The sequence below is a fragment of the Pan paniscus genome, chromosome 1, assembly GCF_029289425.2.
Source record: "Pan paniscus chromosome 1, NHGRI_mPanPan1-v2.0_pri, whole genome shotgun sequence".
Classification (NCBI taxonomy): Eukaryota; Metazoa; Chordata; class Mammalia; order Primates; family Hominidae; genus Pan; species Pan paniscus.
In genome coordinates this window covers 191238632-191261101 of record NC_073249.2, presented here as the reverse complement: position 1 = coordinate 191261101, position 22470 = coordinate 191238632, and the positions used below count along the sequence as shown (strand labels likewise).

General features: G+C 48.1%; 2 protein-coding genes across 4 annotated transcripts in view; one reads left to right on the top strand and one right to left on the bottom strand.

The window, feature by feature from the left end:
* The window catches only part of TFAP2E (transcription factor AP-2 epsilon), a 28394-nt gene extending 16886 nt beyond the window's left edge, over nucleotides 1–11508 (top strand). The window contains exons 4-7 of one of the 3 annotated variants that reach the window (XM_034961185.3): nucleotides 4576–4798; nucleotides 6148–6266; nucleotides 6858–6999; nucleotides 10572–11508. In XM_034961185.3, the coding sequence (XP_034817076.1) occupies nucleotides 4576–4798; nucleotides 6148–6266; nucleotides 6858–6999; nucleotides 10572–10854 (767 nt within the window). In that variant the 3' untranslated portion in view covers nucleotides 10855–11508. Of the gene's footprint in view, nucleotides 1–4575; nucleotides 4799–6147; nucleotides 6267–6812; nucleotides 7000–10571 lie in introns of all 3 variants that reach the window. The other 2 variants (XM_063608881.1, XM_063608882.1) reach the window with 2 other exon arrangements.
* Nucleotides 11509–17996: 6488 nt separating this feature from the next.
* The window catches only part of PSMB2 (proteasome 20S subunit beta 2), a 42756-nt gene continuing 38282 nt past the window's right edge, over nucleotides 17997–22470 (bottom strand). The window contains exons 5-6 of the mRNA XM_003812572.6: nucleotides 21413–21462; nucleotides 17997–19550 (exon numbers count right to left, since the gene is read on the bottom strand). Of these exons, the coding sequence (XP_003812620.1) occupies nucleotides 19443–19550; nucleotides 21413–21462 (158 nt within the window). The 3' untranslated portion in view covers nucleotides 17997–19442. The remainder of the gene's footprint in view (nucleotides 19551–21412; nucleotides 21463–22470) is intronic.

Genomic DNA, 22470 nt, shown 5'->3' with positions numbered 1-22470 from the left:
GTGTGCTAGTTTAATTCCTACCTCCACCACTGCCCTTCTGTGACCCACCTGCTTCCCTAACCATGGATTCCATCCCTCTTGCCATTTTCAAGGGAAGAAGCTCTGAGAAAAAAAGGGACAGGTGGGGGAAGCAGCAAGGTCTGTCACTCATATACACAAACACATGAGCAATGTCATCTCTGCCCTTATATCTAGCAGCACCTATGTTTGCATAAATCTGGCATCAACAGGAGAAAGCACTTGCAAATATCCATATCTAGGCTACCACATTCCTCCATACTCCAGCTCATCCTCATTGCTGTATTTATCACAAGGGCATACAGTTCTTGTATACAGTCATCCTTTTTTATTTTTTTTGAGATGGAGTTTCGCTCTGTCGTCCAGGCTGGAGTGCAATGGTGCAATCATAGCTCACTGCAGCCTCAAACTGGGCTCAGTCATTCTGTGGCCTCAGCTTTCCGAGCAGCTGGGACTATGGGCACATGCCACCATTCCTGGCTAACTTAAAAAAATTTTTTTTTGTAGAGATGAGGTCTCACTATGTTGCCCAGGCTGGTCTCAAACTTCTGGGCTCAAGTGATCCTCCTGCCTCAGTTTCCCAAAGTGTTGGGATTACAGGTGTGAGTTACCATGCTCAGCCAGCCTGGGCCCTAGGTTTTAATAGCAGTTGGTTGGAGAAGGCTGCTCATCCTTTTTCTCCGACCCCTACTTCTGGTGAGGGGTGATGGGAGGGAAGACAGTTACTTTGCCCTTCTTTTTATTTTTAATTTATCAATTTGTAGGTTTTTGTTTTTGTTTTTGTTTTTGTTTTTGAGACAGGGTCTCACTGTGCCACCCAGGCTGGCGTGGTCAGCTCACTGCAACCTCTGCCTCTTGGGCTCAAGCAATCCTCCTACCTCAGCCTCCAGAGTAGCTGGGACTGCAGGCGTGTGCAATCATGCCTGGCTAATTTTTGTATTTTTTGTAGAGACAAGGTCTTATTGTATTGCCCAGGCTGGTCTTGAACTCCTGGGCTCAATCCTCTCACCTCGGCCTCCCAAAGTGCTGGGATTACAGGTGTGAGCCACCGTGCCTGGCCTCATTTGTAGTTTTATTTGTTTAAAGTCAAGCTCGAGGTATAATTTTTTTATACATACAGTATAGTTCAGTTCGGGTTCCCAGAGCCCTTGCATCATTAGCTTATTTCATATTCACTCATGGCCACCTCTGCCAAGACCCTGCCCTCCACACACTCATGCTTGGTAGGGAAGACACCCATGGAAACAGACCAGGAAGGTTCAGTGCGGTAAGGCCAGGGATGGGGGTGAGAGGGAGCTGGGGGGCAGGGGAGAGAAGCTCTGCACAGGGGTTGGTGCCTAAACTCAGTAGAGTGGAGAAGGACCCCTGAGAACCAAAGGAGCACTGTGGGGCTCAAAGAGCTCACACCCTGGGAGTCACTACATCCCAGGAGGCACTTCACACTTGTTCCATTTGGCCTGTGCTGGGTTTTTAAATCTTTGAATCATTGCCAATGCTTAAAACTCCAGAGATTTCACAGAAAAATCCAGAATCCTAGTTTCAAAAATCAGCAAAACAAAACAAAAACACAAACAAACCAGGAGCTTTGTGTCCTGCTTGGCAGCACTTTGCATAAGGTGCCCCTCTAGCCTGCCAACCTCCCCCACAGCCCACTTACTATGTTACCTGTTGAGCCCCTCCTCCCTTGAAGCCTGGAGCTCTGCTGTCCACCAAGTGGCCACTATAGCCACGAGTGGCTCTTAAGCACCCAAAATGTGACTAGTCTGAATTGAGATGCGCTTAAGCATAAAATGTCCATTGGATTTTGAAGGCTAATTTCAAACAATGTAAAATATCTCACTAATAATTTTTAAAATATTGATTACATGTTGAAATGATTCTATTTTTAATATATTGGGCTAAATAAAATATACTAAATAGTAATATATTATTTACTATTATATTGATTAAAATTAACTTCACATGTTTCTTTTTACTGTTTAAAATGTGGGCCAGGCCTGGTGGCTCACCCCTTTAATTCCAGCACTTTGGGAGGCCAAGGCAGGCAGGTGGATAGCTTGAGTCCAGGAGTTCAAGACCAGTCAGGGCAACATGGTGAAACCCCATCTCTATGAAACATACAAAAATTACCCAGGCATGGTGGCACACACCTGTAGTCCCAGCAACTTGGGAGGCTGAGGTGGGAGGATTGCTTGAGCCTGGGAGGTGGTGGTTGCAGTGAGCTGTGATTGTACCACTGTACTCCAGCCTGGGCAACAGAGCAAGACCCTGTCTCAAAAAAAAAATGGTGGACACTAGGAAATGTAAATGTATACATGTGGCTCACATTATATTTCTCTTGGTCAGCTTGGGTCTAGAGCCTAATGGACAAATGGGGACCCAGCAAGAGGGGCAGGCAGAGCCAGAACACAAGGGACGGCGAAGGAGGCCATTGTAACATGATGGTTAAAGCTGTGAACTCTGGAGTCAGTGCTCAGAGTTGAAGGTTCATTTCTGCCCCTTACTTGCTGTCCCACTTTAACCTCTTTGAACTTTCAGCACCTGGCACTCATTGACAGGTGAAATTATAGTTGGCACTCATTGACAGGTGACATCATTTTGTCTAGCTCTGGAGCTGGGATTTGATTCTCAGGGAACTGACCGGGCTCTGATGAGTTTTAGGCTGAGTTTTTGGCTGCAGAATGATGCATTCAGATGGAAAGATCCCTCTGGACTGGGGCAGGGTGACCAGAGCAAGGTCTGTGGAGAAATTCACATGGGAAGGGAACCTGTGTCTGTGTGCATGCAGAGGAGTGGCCACATACAAGGCACATAAAGAAATGAAAGTCGTAGGATGGGCAGGGGTGGGAGAAACAAAAAAAGAAAGCTGTAGGATCTAGTGATGGATGGGATGTGGTGATGGATGGGGTGTGGTGATGGATGGGATGTGCTGGGGGAGAGGGTTGCAGAGGGTATCACAGAGGTTTCTGGCTGGGCTGCTGGGTGGAGGTGGGGAGGTTTATCCAGAGAGGGAGAGACTAGACGTTCTGCCAGGCTACGGATCAGGCTAGCCTTTCCTACTTTTGTATTCCTCAGCCCTGGCACCATTCTTGGCATGAAAGTGCTCAGCCAATATTGCCAAGTGGCTGGAAGGCTAACAGCACCGCCTTTGAGACTGCAGTCTTGGGTTTGCTACCGGTTCTCCGTCTACCAGCTGTGTGATCTCAGGCATATTACTTCACCTCTCTGGACATCAGTCTCCTCATCTGTAAAATGGGAATAGTGATAAGTGTAGCCCCTTGTGGGTTGTTCCAAGGACTGAGTGGGTTTACCTACGGGAGCACACAGCAGTGAGTGCTCAGTAGCTGTTAGTCCCAGACTCCACACCCGAGCCTCACTCCTGATGTACACACGAGGCCTTGTCTACCAAGGCTGTCACCTCCTTAAAGGAAGAAAAGGCCAAAGGGTTCCGCTAAAGAAGCAAGTGCTTCGATATTCTCCCTTCCCCTGAGGCTAAGCAGGAGGATGGAGGTTAGACTGCAGGAAGAACTTTCTTTCTCTTATAGCCAAGAATGTCTAAGTGAATTTTAGAAAATTAACTTCTGGCCGGGCACGGTGGCTCATGCCTGTAATCCCAGCACTTTGGGAGGCCGAGGCGAGTGGATCATGAGGTCAGGAGTTTGAGACCAGCCTGGCCAATATGGTGAAACCCCATCTCTACTAAAAATATAGAAATTAGCCAGGCATGGTGGTGGGCACCTGTAGTCCCAGCTACTCAGGAGGCTGAGGCAGAAGAATCGCTTGAACCCAGGAGGCAGAGGTTGCGGTGAGCCGAGATGGTACCACTGCACTCCAGCCTGGTGACAGAGCGAGACTCCATCTCAAAAAAAAAAAAAAAAAGAAAGAAAGAAAGAAAGAAAATTAACTTCTCAGATTCCCTTCTCTGGGCTTCAGACAATTAGTAGATAATTAGGGAGTGTTTGGGGAGGGGGTATAGGGCCTATCTCCTGGTCTCCTTTAGCATTCGCAGAGTGACTTGGCAGGAAGAGAGGGCCAGGGCTGAAGGCATTAACAGGGCAATAACCTCCCTGTCTCCAGGATGTGGAGCCCACAGTCTCCAGGCCCCTCACCGATGCAGGGGTGAGGTGGGGTGGGAGGGCGGAGAGGAAAAACGTGGGAATCACGAATGGGAAGAGGGGATTTGGGGACTCCCTGTGATTGCCCAGCCCTGGCCTGACCCTGCTGCAGGGCCCCAGGGGTCCTGCCTCCAGCTCACACTCATATCCTTACATCCAGGTCCCTCTCTGATGGCATCCGCTAAAACACCAAGATTCCGCTGGAGCTGTTTGAGTTTAAGATAGGACCAGCCTGGTTCAGTGAGGGGGACACAGATTCAAGAGCCAGACAACTCGGAGTTCAGTCTCTGAGTTCACATCCATCAGTTGAGGGAACTTGGGCAAGTCACTTTCACCTCACTGTGGCTCAGTTTCTCCCTTCATAAAGCAAGGATACCAGACCCTCCCTTGAGTGGGGCCGTGTGCGGCAGCCACTGGCTCAGTGTTTCCCTCTTCTCCACAGTGCCCATCCCCTCCAAAGCCAGCAGCCTCTCAGCCCTCTCCTTGGCCAAAGACAGCCTGGTGGGCGGCATCACAAATCCTGGTGAGGTCTTCTGCTCCGTGCCCGGCCGGCTTTCACTGCTCAGCTCAACGTCCAAGTACAAGGTGACGGTGGGGGAGGTGCAGCGGCGACTCTCGCCTCCCGAGTGCCTCAACGCCTCCCTCCTGGGGGGTGTCCTCCGCAGGTAGGAAGGCCAGCCCACAATTCCCCGGCTGGTTGGATCCCTGGCCTCTTCAGGCCTTCTCAAGGCATCAGAGAGGAGGCCAGTCTCACCTAGGCCCCCTGCCTCAGTCTCCCTGGGAGGGGAGGCCCCGGGGACTCTGGATTGTGCATGTTGTGGGGGCCGGCCCAGGTCCCTGGTGGCTGCCACATGTCTGTGGGTCTGGGGTAGGGAGGTGGGCAGAGAAAGAAGCCTGGGCACAGAGAAGGGATGGAGAACTCATCCACACTGGTCAGGACGAGACTGGGTCTGGGGAAGAGAGAGGGCCATCCTCACCCCCTCTTCTAGGAAATGAACCCCAGGACCCGAGGCCCATTCTGTGCGGCAGCATAGGCCCTGTGTGTTTTGGGGTGTGGAGCATGGTAGTCCATGGTTCATCTTCCTAGATCTGTGTCTCTCTCTCTCTGTGCATGTCTTTGTGCCTGGGAAGGGTATTTCTGCTTCAGGGCCATGAGCTTGGATGAGTCTGAGGATGGTGTGGACATGTGTGTGCGTGTGCATGTGTCTATAGTAGCGGATGGCCAGGAGCATGTGTTTCCATGAGTGTGAGTATCCTGTGTTTCTTCTAGTGGGATGTGTGGCCTAGGGTGTGTCCTGCTGTGTGTGTGTGTGTGTGTGATTGCCTGTGCATCTGGAGCTAGTCACATGGATGTTTACATATCTGTGCCACTGTGTGGGAGTGGCATTTGTGCAGTCATAGGGGTTATCTCCTTACTCCTAGCATCTTGGAGGATCTCTGTGAGTCCCTGAGTGTCTGTACATGTGTTCCTGGGACCCTGACTTGGTGTGATCCTGTGTCTCTGTGTCCCTGGGTGTCTGAGTCTGTGTCTCTGCATATGTCTGTCTCTATTGGTTCTACGTGTCTCTATTCTTTCACGTGTGTGTGTGTGTGTGTGTGTGTGAGAGTCACCAGGTGGCTGTGTGTGTACCTGTGTCTCCCCATGTGTCTCTCTTTCTGTATGTCACTGCGTGTCTCTACATATAGGTCTGTGTATCCCCGGGTAGGTGTGTGTGGCCATCTGGTGTGCTAAGGACCCCAGGATGTCCCACCCTGGCTGCCCCTGCTGTTGAGAGGATTAGAGTGAACTGAGGGGCTCCTGGAGCTGGGTGCTGGCCCCCCTGCCTCTGTCTTGGCTGCAAAACCATGGAGATTAGTTGCGCCCTTGCTGAGAGACCTCAGAGCATCCCCAGGACCAATCCCAAACCTCAACAGGGGCTGGTGGAGGCAACAAGGCCCTTTGGCAGCCACTTAGCTTCCATGCGTTTCTCTTGTCTTCATAGTTGTATGTCTGTCTGTCTCTGTGCATGTCAAGGGCCAAGTCCAAAAATGGGGGCCGGTGTTTGCGGGAACGGTTAGAGAAGATTGGGCTCAACCTGCCAGCTGGCCGTCGCAAGGCCGCCAATGTGACGCTGCTGACTTCGCTAGTGGAAGGTGAGTGAGGCCTGAAGGTGGGCATGGGAGTGGATGTGAGGGCAAGTGAGTTGTCTGGTGTGACTGTCTCTAATGCAGGAGGGTGTGTTTAGTGGTGTGTGTGTATCCGTGTAAGTGTTGCAGTATCTGTGTGCGTATTCTCTGTCATGTATAAGGTGTGTTTGTGATTTCTGTGTGTAGTCCTTGTACATGTGTGCATGCATGTGCAATGGAGACCTACTTGCAGTGTGCGGATGTGTATGTGTATGTGGGTGTGGGTGTGGGTGTGTGGGTGTGTGTGTTGGCGGGGAGTGGCCAGTGTTTGGATGTGGTAAAGGGATGAAGGGGGTGACAGCCCCCTCCCCTGGAGGTTGGTGCCTCTGGAATACATGGTGGGCCCAGCTCCCATCTCTGAGCTCAGAGCCCAACCCTAATGGCCCCAAGGTGGGGCAATGGAATGGGGGCTGGAGCTGGGCTGGGAAGGAACATCAGAGGGGGCATCTACACAGGCAGGATGGGGCAGGATACCCCTGACCAGGGGGTCAGAGGTTCAAAGCTGTGTTCCAGGAGCAGAGGTACACCCGGCAGTAGTGACAGCTCCCCTCCCCCCAGGAGAGGCCGTGCACCTGGCCCGAGACTTCGGTTACGTCTGTGAGACGGAGTTCCCAGCCAAGGCAGCTGCCGAGTACCTGTGCCGACAGCACGCTGACCCAGGGGAGCTGCACAGCCGCAAGAGCATGCTGCTGGCTGCCAAGTGAGTGAGGGCACCCTGCACAGGCACACGTGGGTGCCATGCACAGACAGACATCATGTATGGGCACAATGGACACCACTGTGTACATGAGCAGTGGGCACACATGCGTATTTGCGCACCACTGTGTACACGAGCAGTGGGCACACACGTATGTGCGCGCCACTGTGTACGTGAGCAGTGGGCACACACACATACGTGCGCGCCACTGTGTACACGAGCAGTGAGCACACACACGTACCTGCGGCCCATGTGGCACCACACATGGGCACACCTAGGCTCCCTGCTTAGGCTTTCCTGGGCACATGTGTGCATGCCACCTGGGCACACTTGGGTGCCACATATGGGTATATTTGGGCATCATGTTTATCACTCAGACATACATGAACACTCCTCACAAGCTCCTGGAGCACACATAGACACTACATGTGAACATATCTGGGCTCCTGCATCAGGAACAGTGATGTCACATACTGGCTCACACAGGCTCACGCATGGGTCCTACACTCACATACACTCCCAGGACACCACCAGCCCTACTCCCCATCGCAGGTCTGAGGCTCCCTCTTCTAGCCTTGCCCATCAACCCTCTGCTCCAGTGATGTCCATCAGGCCACCAAGTCACACCTGACTGCTCTGCAAGTCCCATTGTGCCTCCCTCACTACCGTTCACATGCTGCCACCTCTACTCAGGTCTTCATCTCACTCCTGGACCTTCACCCCAGAGTGTCCCTGTTCCCAACCTCCCTGCACGTGCACCCGCCCCACTGCATAAGAATCTTCAATGGTTCCCGCTGCATTGATTTTCAAACTAGGTCTGCGAGGGCACCTCAGGGCCTGTTTAACAAACTAGTATTCTATTAAGATTTAGTTTTGTTTTTGTTTTTTTGAGATGGAGTTTCGCTCTTGTTTCCCAGACTGGAGTGCAGTGGCGCGATCTCAGCTCACTGCAACCTCCACCTCCTGGCTTCAAGCAATTCTCCTGCCTCAGCCTCCCGAGTAGCTGGGATCACAGGCGCCTGCCACAGGCCCAGCTAATTTTTGGTATTTTAAGTAGAGACGGGGTTTCACCATGTTGGCCAGGCTGGTCTCGAACTCCTGGCCTCAGGTGATCCACCCGCCTTGGCCTCCCAAAGTTCTGGAATTACAGGCGTGAACCACCACTCCCGGCCCCAAGATTTAGTTTTTCAGGCCAGGCAAGATGGCTCACATCTGTAATCCCAGCACTTTGAGAGGCTGAGGCTGGTGGATCGCTTGAGCCCAGGAATTGGAGACTAGCCTGGGCAACATGGTGAAACCCGGTCTCTAGTAAAAATACAACAATTAGCTGTGGTGGTGCACTCCTGTAGTCCCAGCTACTTGGGAGGCTGAGGTGGGAGGATAACCTGAGCCTGGGAGGTCAAGGCTGCAGTAAGCCATGATTGCATCGCTGTACTCTAGCCTGCATGACATAGTGAGACCCCATCTCAAAAAAAAAAAAAAAGGCGAAAGCTTTAGTTCTTCCAAAAGAGTTCTTATCTTAGTCCATTTGGGCTGCTATAACAAAATACCATAAACTGGGTAGCTTATAGACAACAGAATTATTTATTTATTTATTTATTGAGACAGAATCTTGTTCTGTTGCCCAGGCCGGAGTGCAGTGGTGCAATCTCGGTGCACTGCAACCTCCAGCTCCTGGGTTCAAGCAATTCTCCTGCCTCAGACTCCTGAGTAGCTGGGATTACAGGTGCCTGCCACCACATCTGGTTAATTTTTGTATTTTTAGTAAAGGTTTCACCATGTTGGCCAGGCTGGTCTCAAACTCCTGACCTCACATGATCCACCTGCCTTGGGCTCCCTAAGTGCTTGGATTATAGGTGTGAGCCACCACGCCCAGCCAACAAGAGAAATTTATTTCTCATAGTGCTGGAGGCTGGGAAGTTCAAGGTCAAGGTAGATTCCCTGTCGGGTGAGGGCCTGCTTTCTGGCTCATAGACAGCACCTTGTTGTGTGTCCTCACATTGTAGAAGGGAGAAGGGGTTTCTCTCTGGCTTCTTTTATAACAAGGGCATTAATCCCATTCATGACAGCTCCACCTCCATGACCTAATCACCTCCCAAAGGCCTCACCTCCTAATACTATCACCTGGGGGGGTAGGATTTCAACATACAAATTTTGGGGAACATAAGCATTCACACCATAGCAGTCCCACTGCAAGAAAAGACAGAGAGAGGAGGGGGATAGAGAAAGAGAGAAAGAAAGAGAGAGAGACTGAGTGCAGTGGCTTATGCCTGTAATCCCAGCACTTTGGGAAGCTGAGGTGATCAGATCGCTTGAGCCCAGGAGTTCAAGGCCAGCCTGGGCAACTTGGCGAAACCCCATCTGTACTAAAAAAAAATTAGCCAGGAGTGATGGTGTGCACCTGTAGTCCCAGCTACTCGGGAGGCTGAGGTTGAGACTGCAGTGAGCTGGGATCACACCACTGCACTCCAGCCTGGGTGACAGAGCAAGACCTTGTCTCGGAAAAAAAAGAAAAGAGAGAGATAAATCTGAGAACTACCAATTGGTAGGCTAAAGTTCAAACTCTTGAGGGCCCCACAGTCTGGCCCACACAAACTCCACCCACTTCTGCCAACGCTGTCCTCACATCCTTGGGTTTGTTTGTTTCCGGCTTAGAACATCCAGTCCTCCCACCTAACGCAGTCCTTCAAACTGACAACTCCACCCTCCTGCCTTTGAGGCTTTCCTCAAGTGCCCAAGGCAGAAGAGGAAGCACAGACTCCTGGGACTGCCAAATGGAGAGACCTCTGAGGCTGCTCATACTGTAGCTGGAGAAACCTAGCCAGGACGGGGCTCACCTCGTTCACTTATCAGCTCATTCATCAAGCACTTTGTGGGTCTCAGTCATGTGTAAGATACTGGCTGGCTTTCATGGTGACACAAAGATGAATGATGAGTGATTCTCTTGCCTGAGCCACACACAGGACGCACAAAGGAATGAATAATGAATGGCTGCAAACTAGAGCTAGGTTCAAATCCCAGCTCGGTCACCTTGACAGGTCATCCAACCTGTCCGAAACCAGTTTTCTTGTCCGTATGATGGGGATAATAATAGTATAGACTTGTTATGAAGATTAAGATGATGCAGACAGTGTGGTTGGCACAGCATCCAGCCTTCAATTATATTCACTGCTAGTTATTATTTCCGGCAGATTCTGGATTGTTTCCTGATAGCTTCAAAGACAAAGTTCTGTGAAGCATTGAGTGTTTGGGGTGGGAGAGGGAATCCAGGAAAGTTTCCTATATAAGGTAGTAAGTAGCTGAGCTGCACTTTGAATATGGGCCAGACATCCAAAAAAGAAAGATTACAGTGTGATCGACATGTGCTGTTTATTAGCTGTGTGATACTGGGCTAGTCAAATGACTTCTCTGAACCTTAGTTTCCTTTTCTGTAAAAAACTATGGTCATCATTTGCAGACTGTTGGGAGGGTCAGCAATTGTGTAGCTAATGTCTGTAAAATGCCTAGCATGTAGCAGGTCCTTCTCTGGGCTCAGACTTTTGTCCTTCAACCTCTGACCCTCCTTCTCACACCAGGCAGATCTGCAAGGAGTTTGCAGACTTGATGGCTCAGGACCGCTCACCGCTGGGCAACAGCCGCCCAGCACTCATCCTGGAGCCCGGAGTACAGAGCTGCTTGACACACTTTAGCCTCATCACCCATGGCTTCGGTGGGCCTGCCATCTGTGCTGCCCTCACTGCCTTCCAGAACTACTTGCTGGAGTCACTCAAGGGGCTGGACAAGATGTTTCTAAGCAGTGTGGGCAGTGGGCATGGTGAAACCAAGGCTTCGGAGAAGGATGCCAAGCATCGGAAATAACTGCTTCTCCCACCCCATCCCTAAGGGGCTCCCAGGCCCTGAAATAGGGACTTAGCTCTTGGGGGTGGGCCTGGAAGGACTGAAAGGTGGGATTAGAGTCAGGCCAGAAAGAGAACATTCATCCAGAGATCCCAGAGTTGGGGATCTGGCTTGGAGTAAGGGAGGGTGGCCTCTCTGTGGTGGTGTGTTGGTAAGTTAAGGGCCCAGGTATTTGTCTCATGTGTGCAATTTTCTGACCTTTGATGGTTGAGAAGGGTTTGGACAGAAAATTGACATGAAAAGATCTGGCTCATGGGGCAGAGCCCTTTCCATTAGCGTGGCTGGGTGGCCGTGGGTGCTTCTAGAGGCCAAAGCCTTTGTGTTTTTCACTGGTGGCAGGAGGAAAATTGATAAATCAGAGGTGCTACTGAGGAGTTGGTGCCCCTCATTCCAGAATCTCCTACCCCCAGAAAAGGGGTGCTGGAAGGAGGCCCCAGTGGACTCTTCGTACCCTTCCTACTCTCAGAGAGAAGTGGGCAGGAGGGGTCCTCAAGGAACAAAGAAGATAAAGCACAAATTGCAGAACTTGAATCCAGGCTGCTGCTCATCATAGTCCTGTTACTGTCTGTCCTATTTATTTATGTATGTTGTAATTAAATTTGAAATTTTAAAATGTCCAGTGCAACTTATTTATCCCAATGAGTTGGGGATTCATTTCACTGTTTTCTGGCCATACACTGATCTGTCCAGCTGGACCAGGAGGGAGAGGGTGTTTTTGCTGGCAAAGGGCTGTGGGTGGGTTGGGAGGGAAGAAAGGTGTGTCAGGCACCCTGAGGTTGTCACTGGGATCTTGTATTTGTGGTTATTTTGCCCCTGCAGTTGATGTACCTCCCCATGTCCCCATCTCTCACTCTTAATAAAGCCTTTCATTGGATATGAAGCCCTCCCTGTCCTTCTTTAGCCCAGGCCTGGATTTGCCTCCTAAGAGGGCAATGTCACTGGGGAGAGGCAGGGCCTGGGAATTGGGCAGGGGGTAGGATTGGAAGGGGCCCCTAAGAGCATGGGAGGGAACTGGGGGCCCTTCTGTGTGAGAGGAGGTACAGATGTTGGTCTATCTGGCATGTCAGTGTGGCTATTAGTTGCTGTGCCTGTGTGTGTGTGTCAAGTGAATACTGTATGTGTATTCCTGTGACTTGGTGGGCTGGTGGGTGCATGTGTCAGTTTGGCTGTTACCATGCCCGTTGGTGGTGGATTTGTTACCATGCCCGTTGGTGGTGGTGTGTAGGTGTCAGTCGGAACGCTGGTGACTGTGTGTGTCTATCAGGCCAACGCTCATCCAACTCTCGTCTTGAGGATTACACTCTTCAGTCATCTTTTCTGTACTGTATCGTCAGTGTCTCCCTCTCTACGGAATCATTACTGGATCACCCCACAGAGTACAAATGTTCTAGGATCTCTTACCTTACAAAACATAAATCCTTTCCCCATTTCTTTATTTCCTTTGCAGTTAAAGTTCTTGAAAGATTGCTACACCTATACCTCTATTTCTTCACCTCCAATTTCCTCTTCAATCTGCTTTTTTCCCGACCAGTCGGCTGAAGTCCACTCAGCATGTTCATCACAGTGTCAAATCTCAAGGCCTTTTTTCTGGATTTAACAGCAGCAGTCAATGGATATGGCTGACTACTTGCTCTTTTCTGCAACTCTGTTTCCTCTGTGGCTCCTAACTTCTGGTTTCCTATGACCTCACTGGTCCCAATTCTGTCTACTTAGCTGGCTACTTCTCTACTTGACCTCTAAATGTTGGCTTTCCTCAGGTCCCTCTCTATACTGTTTCCTTAGATTGGTCTCATTCAATCCCATGTCTTTCAATATCTCAATAGTGCCAATTCCTGAATGTTTATCTTCAGCCCAGGCTGCTGCCTGAACTCCAGACTTGGAGGTACAACTGTCTGCTGGCTTGGCTAGTAGGCATCTCAGAACTCATGTCCAAAATGGAGCACATGACTCAAGTACTCAAATCGTGACCTCTTCCAGACCATCCCACCACAGTAGATGACACCACCTTCTACCCAGTTGCTCAACTCAGAAACTGGGGAGTCCTATTTGGTTCTTTCTCTATACTCAATCCTTCAGAAAGACCTATGGATTCTGAGTCCATCTTCTTTCTTCTCTGCCAACACCCTAGTTCTCTGGACTGCTATAGTAGTCTCCCAACCAGTCTATTTTCTCTGATACACCTTCAAAGTCAGGTCCAGCAATGATCTAACTTTGCCTGATTCTCCAGCCTCATCTTAAACTACTGTCTTCATCACTCACTTTGCTCCAGCCACATTGGTTTCCTTTCTGTTCCTCAAACTGCCACTTTGTTTTATGCCCCAGGGTCATTGTATTCACTGTTGTTTGCCTGGATTGCTGTCCCCGTGTCTTTTCAAGTATGCTGTCAGGGAGAGATGATGGGGTGCTTTGCAAGTGAAGATGATTGTGCTAGAAACACAGGGTCTAGGCATCATTTCTCAGGATAAGGGTCCAAAGATGTGACTTCTTTTCCCAAGAAGCTGCAATGCCTCAACTACCCATGTGTCCAGTGAAAGCTCTCCAGACACAGTGGGGCCTCCTCTGGGGGCCTGTCCCTCATGCTAAATGCATGGGGACCCTCAATATGTTCTAACCCTGGCCCTGCCACTCACTTGGTGTGCCACTCTAAGCTTCAGGTCCCCTGGTATGCACCCCCCCCCAGCAGGATGTTAGGTGGTGCTGATACCTCGAGGCAGTATCCAGATGTGGCACTGAAGAATTCTGAATCATGCGGGAGGAAGTTCTGCCTTTCTCCAGCCCCTTTCAATCAGTCCTTCTGAATACATCAAGAAGAAAGTCTCCATTTGGGGCTGGCATGACTTTAACACCTAATATTTGCTTTTCCTCATTTTAACAAAGAGCTCAGTGCCTTCCCCAAGTATCCCTATCTGGGTTATTCAATCCTTTCTGCAGAAAGGAAGAGAAAGGAATGTGGGGGAAGGCTGAAGTATGCTCTGCTTTAACTGAAGCCTAGGGCCTGGCAAGAGACATCCTACCTCTAAAATTATCTTTGACTATGGGAAGTTGAGGGGATTAAATAAGACATACAACACTTCTATATAATGCCTGGAATATAGTAACAAATCAGTAAAAGGTTATAAATACCCAGAAGAAATTAGTTTATCAAAAACTTTTCAGGGGCTGGACAACTTTCCCTAAGGAAGGACCATGTAGTCTTCAACAAGTCCTATTTTAGAAACAAGAAAGTTGTAGATCAAAGCAACTTGCCCAAAGTCACTAAGCAAGTGATCACGCATATGTGTGTGATCCGAACCTCCCTTCATTTCCACTGCATCACATGGCCGTCTACAGAAGGGCTCACAGGCCTGACCCCAGCAAGGGGAAGCAGGTCCTCCCAGGCCCTTGTGCCCCAAGGCTCTGCTAAGCCAGCATATGGTCAGGATAGTTAACAGTGCAGAGGAAGCAGTATGGTATGGACACTAAGTGGCCTAAGAAGCTTCTAATGAGGTCTCAGCATTTGATTCTTCCCATTAAGTTGTTTTTCTTTTCCCCACAGCAAAATAAATCACGTTTTAGCCTCTAACTGGGTCTAGCCCTAAGGAAAAGTAGATGATGATTAAAGTTTACACGGGGGCTGGGTGCAGTGGCTCGCGCCTGTAATCTCAGCACTTTGGGAGGCCGAGGCAGACAGATCATTTGAGGTCAGGGGTTCCGAGACCATCCTAGTCAACATGGTGAAACCCTGTCTCTACAAAAATATAAAAATTAGCTGGGTGTGGTGGCACACGCCTGTAATCCCAGCTACTCAGAAGGCTGAGGCAGAAGAATTGCTTGAACCCAGGAGGCAGAAGCTACAGTGAGCCGAGATCGTGCCATTGCACTCCAGCCTGAGTGACAGAGCAAGATTCTGTCTCAAAAAAAATAAATTAATTAATTAAATTAAAAATTAAAAATAAAGTATACACAGATTGTTTACATGGCTTCTTTTTTGCAAACAAGTATCTGTGAATTAAACGGAGAGTGTTTAGACTGGGTAAGCATTCCAATTTGGAGTTTAAAGACTTTCCTACTTTCTCTTAAAGGATCATAGTGTTCCAGAATAAATATGAAAAGTGCAGTCTTTGAAAACATTCCCTCCCATGAAGGAAGGTAAGTGAAGGCAAGTTGCAGGTTTCTCCTCCCAAACACACTAACACATAATTCACACACTGGACTAAGCAAGCAGCAGACATTTAGAGAGAATCCAAGAATGCGCCTCTTTCTCTTGCTTGGGCACTGCTGCTGCTTTGGTCAAAAGGCCAAGGGGAGCAGAAGTGAAAGGACTCTGGGCTCCAGGCAGGGCAGACCTAGCAGTTGCTCAGCTAGCAAGACCAAGCTCTTGGGTCACTTCAGTGGCCTCTTCCATCTCTCAAAGGTTTCTGCCTTCCCATACCCTCTCTAGTAGGGCTGAGCTTCCCTACCCTGAGGCAAAACAGCTGCTCTCTTCTCCAGCCTATCCCCCCTCCCACCCCGAGCCTGGGAAGGAATAATTTGTTTTTCTGTGTATTAATCACCTGAAAGCAGATGGGAGCTAATCAGAACTCCATTCTGAACAGTGTTTGGCCAGGAGTGTTAAATAATGGGTACATTCCCAGTGTTTTTTAAACTTCAGGAAATTGATTTAGGACACAGCTGGCATTTTAAAAACTAAAATCCAGCAGAAGAAAACAGAAGTTACCAGAACACACTACATCATGACTCCACACACACATCCCTCTGTAAGAAAAGTTCCACAAAGCAATGCTTACCCTTCTTATAGTAGGTATACATAGGTGTGAAGTCAGGAGTGAATGACGAGGCCATGTAAATTTAGTTGGAACACAGGCTTTATGAGGTGTAAAGGAGGGAAAGGAAAGTGGGGAGTTAGGTTCGGAGAGGATTATGGAATGCCTAGCATGTCAAATCAAAGAATTGGGCTTTATTCTCTTAAGCCATGGAAAACCACCAGAAAGTTTTAAGGGCAGAGAGGAATGGATGGTGAAACTAGTTTTTTAAAATATGGAGAAAGTCCTGGAGAGGGAAGAGATTAAAAGTAGAGTGAAGTTAGGAGGCTGTTAAATAGTCTAAGAAACGATAGGGGGTGAACCAGAGTAATGGGGATGGAGATTTATAAAGATTAGGCTGGGTGCAGTGGCTCACATCTGTAATCCCAGTGCTTTGGCAGACCAAGGTGGGAGGATCACTTGAGGCCAAGAGTTCGAGACCAGCCTAGGCAACATGGCGAGACCCTGTCTCTACAAAAATTTTTTACAAAATTAGCTGGGTGCAGTGGTGCACCCCTCTAGTCCCAGCTAGTTGGGAGGCTGGGGTAAGAGGTTCACTTGAGCCCAGGAGTTCAAGTGAACTTACTGCAGTAAGCTACGATCATGCCACTGTACTCCAGCCTAGGTGATGGAGCAAGACCCTGTCTCTGAAAAACAACAATAAAAAATTATAATAAAATTAAAAGATTTAGGATGTAGAAATGCCAGAACTTGGTGGCCATGTAGAGACAGGAGATAAAGAATGGCATAAAAATGATGCCCAGCTAAATGCAATGTTGTATCTTGGATTATATCCTAGAACAGAAGAAAATTAGTGGAAAAACTGGTAAAATCTGAATAAAGCCTGGAGCTTAGTAATACTAATACACCAACCAATGTTGGTTTCTCAGTTTTGACAAATATACCATGGTATATAGAAGATGTTAACATTACAGAAACTGAATAAGGGGTATAAGGACACCGTATTATCTTTGCAACTTTTCTGTAAAACCAAATTTATTCCAAAATAAAACATTTATTAAAAATAAATGATGCCTGGGTTTCTGACTTGGGCACTTGGGAAACCAGGTAGCTCTAATTCTCTAAGACAGAATGTCATAGAGGCGGTTTGGAGAGGGGCAGATGGTAAGGCTCAGCTTTAGACATACTGAGTTCGATGTCCCTAAATCTGGAGGGTGAGCTATCTAGGAATGAGTTGATTTGTAGCTCAGGTAAGAGATCCAGATTGGCAAAAAAACACTGAGAGTCAGGATGGGTTTGCAGGCTTGCCTGAGATTGCCCTGGGGACACTGACATTCAAAGGCAGAGAACCGTATGTCATCCCTGGTGAGGCCTGAATGCAGAATAACAAGTTTACCAATCATTATACACTTACTGAGCACTTACCACATGCCAAGCCCTGAACTAAATGTTTACCTATATTACTTCATGGAATTCTCATATCTACCACATAGAATAGGTGCTATTTCAGTCATTGTACAGATGGGAAAATCATGTAGCAGGATAGTCTGTGCTTTAGTAGCGGCACTCCACTGGGTAGGGCATCAGAATCATCTGTGGGGCTTTTTTTTTTTTTTTTTTTTTTTTTTGAGACAGAGTCTTGCTCTGTCAGCCAGGCTGGAGTGCAGTGGCATGATCTCGGCTCACTGCAACCTCCCTCTCCCGGGCTCAAGAAATTCTCCTGCCTCAGCCTCCCAAGTAGTTGGGTTTACAGGCGTGTGCCACCACGCCTGGCTAATTGTTATATATTTTTTTAGTAGAGATGGGGTTTCACCATGTTGGCCAGGCTGGTCTTGAACTCCTGACCTCAGGTGATCCGCCCGCCTCGGCAGGCGGCCAAAGTGCTGGGATTACAGGCATGAGCCACCGTGCCCGGCCAACCTGTGGCACTTTTAAAATAGATGCCTTATGCTCAGGAATCTAGCTAAAAGCTCAAACCTATGCATATTCATGGTGGTGTTGGAGGTTGAATCAACTGTAGTGACGTGAATCATCTCTTTTCTCCCATTTACTCAATGATTAGCTTTCTTCTTATGGTATAAGGCATTTATCATTGGCGTATTAAATAGTGTATAAGACACCCAAATCTAATGTTAACCCAATACTTTAATATGAACGTTATGATCAGTAGGTAGTATCTTAGATGATACATTTAATCACAGACAAAACAAAAACCTATCTGTATATGATATTAAGAGGAGCACAGAATTGGATAAAGTAGGGTTTATCTTAGTCGGAGACCAAATGGTTTTGATATGTGGTTCCTAGACCAGCAGCATCAGTAGCAACTGGAAATGTGAGATGAACATTCTGAAACACACATCTGGTCAAGAACCACTGTTTTAATAGCTTTAACCACAAAACATCCACATTGTGCCCTAAATGTATGCTAAGAGTAAAACGGGTAACTGGTTAACTGCCCATGATACATCAATTTAATGGAAAATTATGCAACTGTCAACAAGAATAAGCATATCTATATGTACTGATATAAAACAATCTCTAATACAGTGTTAAGTGAAATAAGCAATATGCAGAACATTAAAAATACTTTTTAGCCGGGCACGGTGGCTCACGCCTGTAATCCCAGCACTGGGAAGCCAAGGCAGGCAGACTGCTTGAGCCCAGGAGTTCAAGACCAACCTGAATGACATGGTGAGACCCTGTCTCTATGAAAAACACAAAAACTAGCTGGGCATTGGTGGTGTGCGCCTGTAATCCTAGCTACTCAGGAGGCTGAGATGGGAGGATCACTTGGGCCCAGGAGGCGGAGGTTGCAGTGAGCCAAGATTACGCCACAGCACTCCAGCCTGGGCTAGAGTGAGACCCTGTCTCTAAATAAATAAATCTAAAAAATTTAAAGGGGGCATGTGTCTGTATGTATGTATACTTTACACAGTAACAGAATATCTCTTAAAAAACATAAGAAATTAGTAGCTGAAGTTTCCTCCAGGAAGGGAAGCAGGAAGCAGATGACTGGATTATAGGGATGGAAGAAACATTTTTCCTTCTTTTTTTGAGACGGAGTCTCACTCTGTTGCCAGGCTGGAGTACAGTGGCGCGATCTAGGCTCACTGCAACCTCTGCCTCCCAGGTTCGACCGATTCTCCTGCCTCAGCCTCCCCAGTAGCTGGGACTAGGGGTGCGTGCCACCAAGCCCAGCTAATTTTTGTATTTTTATTAGACACGGGGTTTTACCATGTTGGTCAGGATGGTCTCACTCTCTTGACCTCGTGATCCGCCCGCCTCGGCCTCCCAAAGTGCTGGGATTACAGGTATGAGCCACCACACCTGGCTCTGGAAGAAATATTTTTCACTACATGTTTTTGTACTGTTTGCATGTTATATTAAGTGCATGTATTATTAATTCAGGTTAATTAATTTAAAAATTTAAGTTTAAGGGCAAAAAGAACCACTACTTTAGAGAGAATGGAGATACTAGCAAGTAAAATATATGAAAGAGCTAGTTGGAAAGGAAGCCAAGCATGGAGTAGAACGTGGGGCTGTCAGCTGCTAAAGGGTACTGAGCATTAATGGAGGGTGGAGCAGGAAGAAAAGTCAGACCTGGCAAAAAGATCATCTTCCCTCCATATCCTTTCTGAGGTAATATTAGGTAAACTGAGACCTGGACCAGAGGGCCCAATTATATCCATAGTCACCTTTATTCTGAATTAACCATTTATCAAGAGTGCACCTGAAAAGAGTAGAAAAAAATAAAGGAGCCCATCAAAAAAAAGTTCCCTGGCAAGTGGGAGGGAGGACATGATGTTAGGAGCCCTGTTTGGGGAAGGAAATGTTATCCAGGTCATGGATGCCATTTTTGTCAATGATTCGAACACTGAAGGTTGGCAGATTCAGGATGAAGCGTTTCTGGAGCTGCAGAGAGACATGGAGGAAATCAGTCAACAAATGATTACTAAGTTCTATGTGCCAGGCTCTGTTCTAGACACTGGGGATACAAGCAAACAAAAATCCCTGCTTTTGTGGAACTGATATTCTACTGGAGGCAGTTGGCAGTAGGGCACTAGTACTCTAGTGGTAGAGGGTACCCAAACAGCAGCTGGAGGATGACTGGGAGGCAGGGAGGCTGAACTGGGAGGTGCAGCTAAGAGCCTGTCTCTGGTCAGTCAGCTGATGAACGAATGAGACAATCCAGTGTTCTGTTCCCCATAGTCTGTTACCCATCAGTCTGGTAAACACAGACGTCTCTCTTAAAATGTCTCAAGATAATAAGCTAACAAAGAGTGATTGTCCTCAGAACAAAGCAGAGGCCAGGAGCTGTGGCTCAGGCCTGTAATTGGGAGGTTGAGGTGGAAGAGTATCTTGAGCCCAGGAGTTCAAGACCAGCCTAGGTAACATAGCAAGACCCCATCTCTTAAAAATTAAAAAATGAGCTGGGCATGGTGGTGCCTGTCTGTAGTCTCAGCTACTTGGGAGGATCGCTTGAGTTCCAGAAATCCAGGCTGCAGTGAGCTATGATGGTGCCACTGCACTCCACTCCAGCCTGGGCAACAAAGTGAGATCCATCTCTTAAAAAAAAAAAAAAAAAAGCGGGGGGTGGGGTGGGCACTGTGGACTGAAAACAAAAGGTTTGTGTAAGAAGCAAACTGACATTACTCCCAACGCTCCTGCTCTTATCTTCCTACTCTCTTACTAAACCACGAGGTCAAGTTCATCCTTAAGCCACAGGAACAGTAAAAGAATGAAAAAAACTAATGTGGCTGGTTTTTGACCTCCCCATTCCCCCATTCTCCATCTATACCCAAAGCCTTAGACTCTAAGGAGTAGTATTAGAAAGGGTGTGTTCTGTAATCCTGTCCTCGCAAGCCAAAGTCTACTCTCCCCTTCTGCCCAAAGCTTCCTAGTTGCTTTCTATGGTCCTCCTGAATTCTTAGGGGAGGCTTTTTCTCACAGATTACAAAGACTCATGCACTATTAAGGGAGCAGGCAGTATGGCAATTACAGGTGGCACAAGAACAGAGCAGGTATAAAGTCTAGGGCAGGGACGGGCATGGTGGCTCATGCCTGTAATCCCAGCACTTTGGGAGGCCGAGGCAGGCGGATCACCTGAGGTAAGGAGTTCAAGACCAGCCTGGCCAACATGGTGAAACCCTGTCTCTACTAAAAATACAAAAAACTAGCCAGGCATGGTGGTGGGCACCTGTAATCCCAGCTACTCAGGAGGCTAAGGCAAGAGAATTGCTTGAACCCAGAGGCGGAGGTTGCAGTGAGCTGAAATCGTGCCACTGCACTCCAGCCTGGGCAACAAAAGCGAAACTCCGTCTCAAATAAAAAAATAAAGTCTAGAGCAGAAGTTCTTCAAGTACAGCCTCAGTTACCACCTGTAGCAAAATCACCTGGGACTGCCAGTTAAAGCAGAGCTTCCCAGTTTGTACCTCAGAACAGTGGACTCAGAATTGAGGGTTGGGGCAGAGATGGCAATCTGTTTAACAGGTTTCCCAGGTGATACTTACACACACTAAAATTTGAGAACCACTGGTTTGGATAAACCAGAAAGAATTAAATTATAAAACTGACATTGAGGAGGTAATCTGTGAGAGAAAAGTGAGCTTGCTATCCACACCAAACTCTATCCCTGGTAGCAACTTCACATCTGGTTAGTGGGTATGTATTACACCTTCTGGCAAAAATCTGAAAAAATATAGCTGAGGAACAGGAACAACACTGGCAAACAGAGAGACAAACATTCCTTTCAGGATCCTATGGGAACTACTCACCTCCTCCAGACATTTCCTAAGGAGTTCCACCGCCCTCTCACGTGAGATAGCTGAAAGAGAACACAGAGACCAAATACTTCCGGTGCTGTCATTATATCCAACTCTCAGAAGCTTTTGATTAAGTTCCAAATCTTAATCAAAGCTGGCTTCTTCAGGTCTCAGTGCCACACAAACGGAAAAGGCAAAAAATGCTTTGCCTTCTAGCCTGCAATCAACTTACTCCACATGCAGCTGGGGGGGCCCCAGACCCAGTGCTCCAGCAGCTACAAGCCATTGCAAATTGATTTGCTACAGTGAAGGGTAAGCATGAAGGAATTCTGCCTCCCCTGGCCAGGGCCCACCTCTGAAGAAGTCCAGCAGCCTGTCTCTCTTTCTCATAACCCACCCCTTTCACTCCCCCTTAGTCCAGGGTTTGAATCAATTCCATCTGCCCCAGTCAGCTGCAAATCAGGGAAAGAGACGACAGGGTCAGAATTTCAGCCTTGTTTTCCCAGCTGGGTCTCTGTTTAACAATGGGAAGAGAATTCATAGGATGGGTTTGAGACTTTCCCCAAATAGGAGCCAAAGGAACTGTCTGTGGGCGTGGCAAACTGGGACGACATGTTATGCACTCAGGCTTCAGGGGTGGCTAGTAGTTATTTTGGTGGGCGAATCAGCTGTATTACTGACAGATGCCAAATCAAGAAAGTCACTGGGAGGCCAGGCTAATTCTTTTCAGGATGTGGCCTGGAGCTCTAGTGTGGCTAAGGTTGAGCGAGAGGGCAGCACCAAAAAAGAATGAACATGCCAGATTCTTACGATACTGACAGTGAAGAATGGAATGTAAGGAGAGAAGTGGTTATCTATAGATGTGCTTCATCTACAGTCTGTAAAAGCTAAGAATTCAAAGTACCCACTGCCCACAGAGGCTAAAGTCGAGGTTAGGACTGGGGTCAGAAGATGGAACTTAGCACAAAAGCATCCCTGTGTCTAGGAAGCACTTAGGCAAGAGGAGGAAATAGAGTACCCCAATTGGAAAGCAGGAAGTCAAATGTCCCTATTTGCAGATGACATGATCT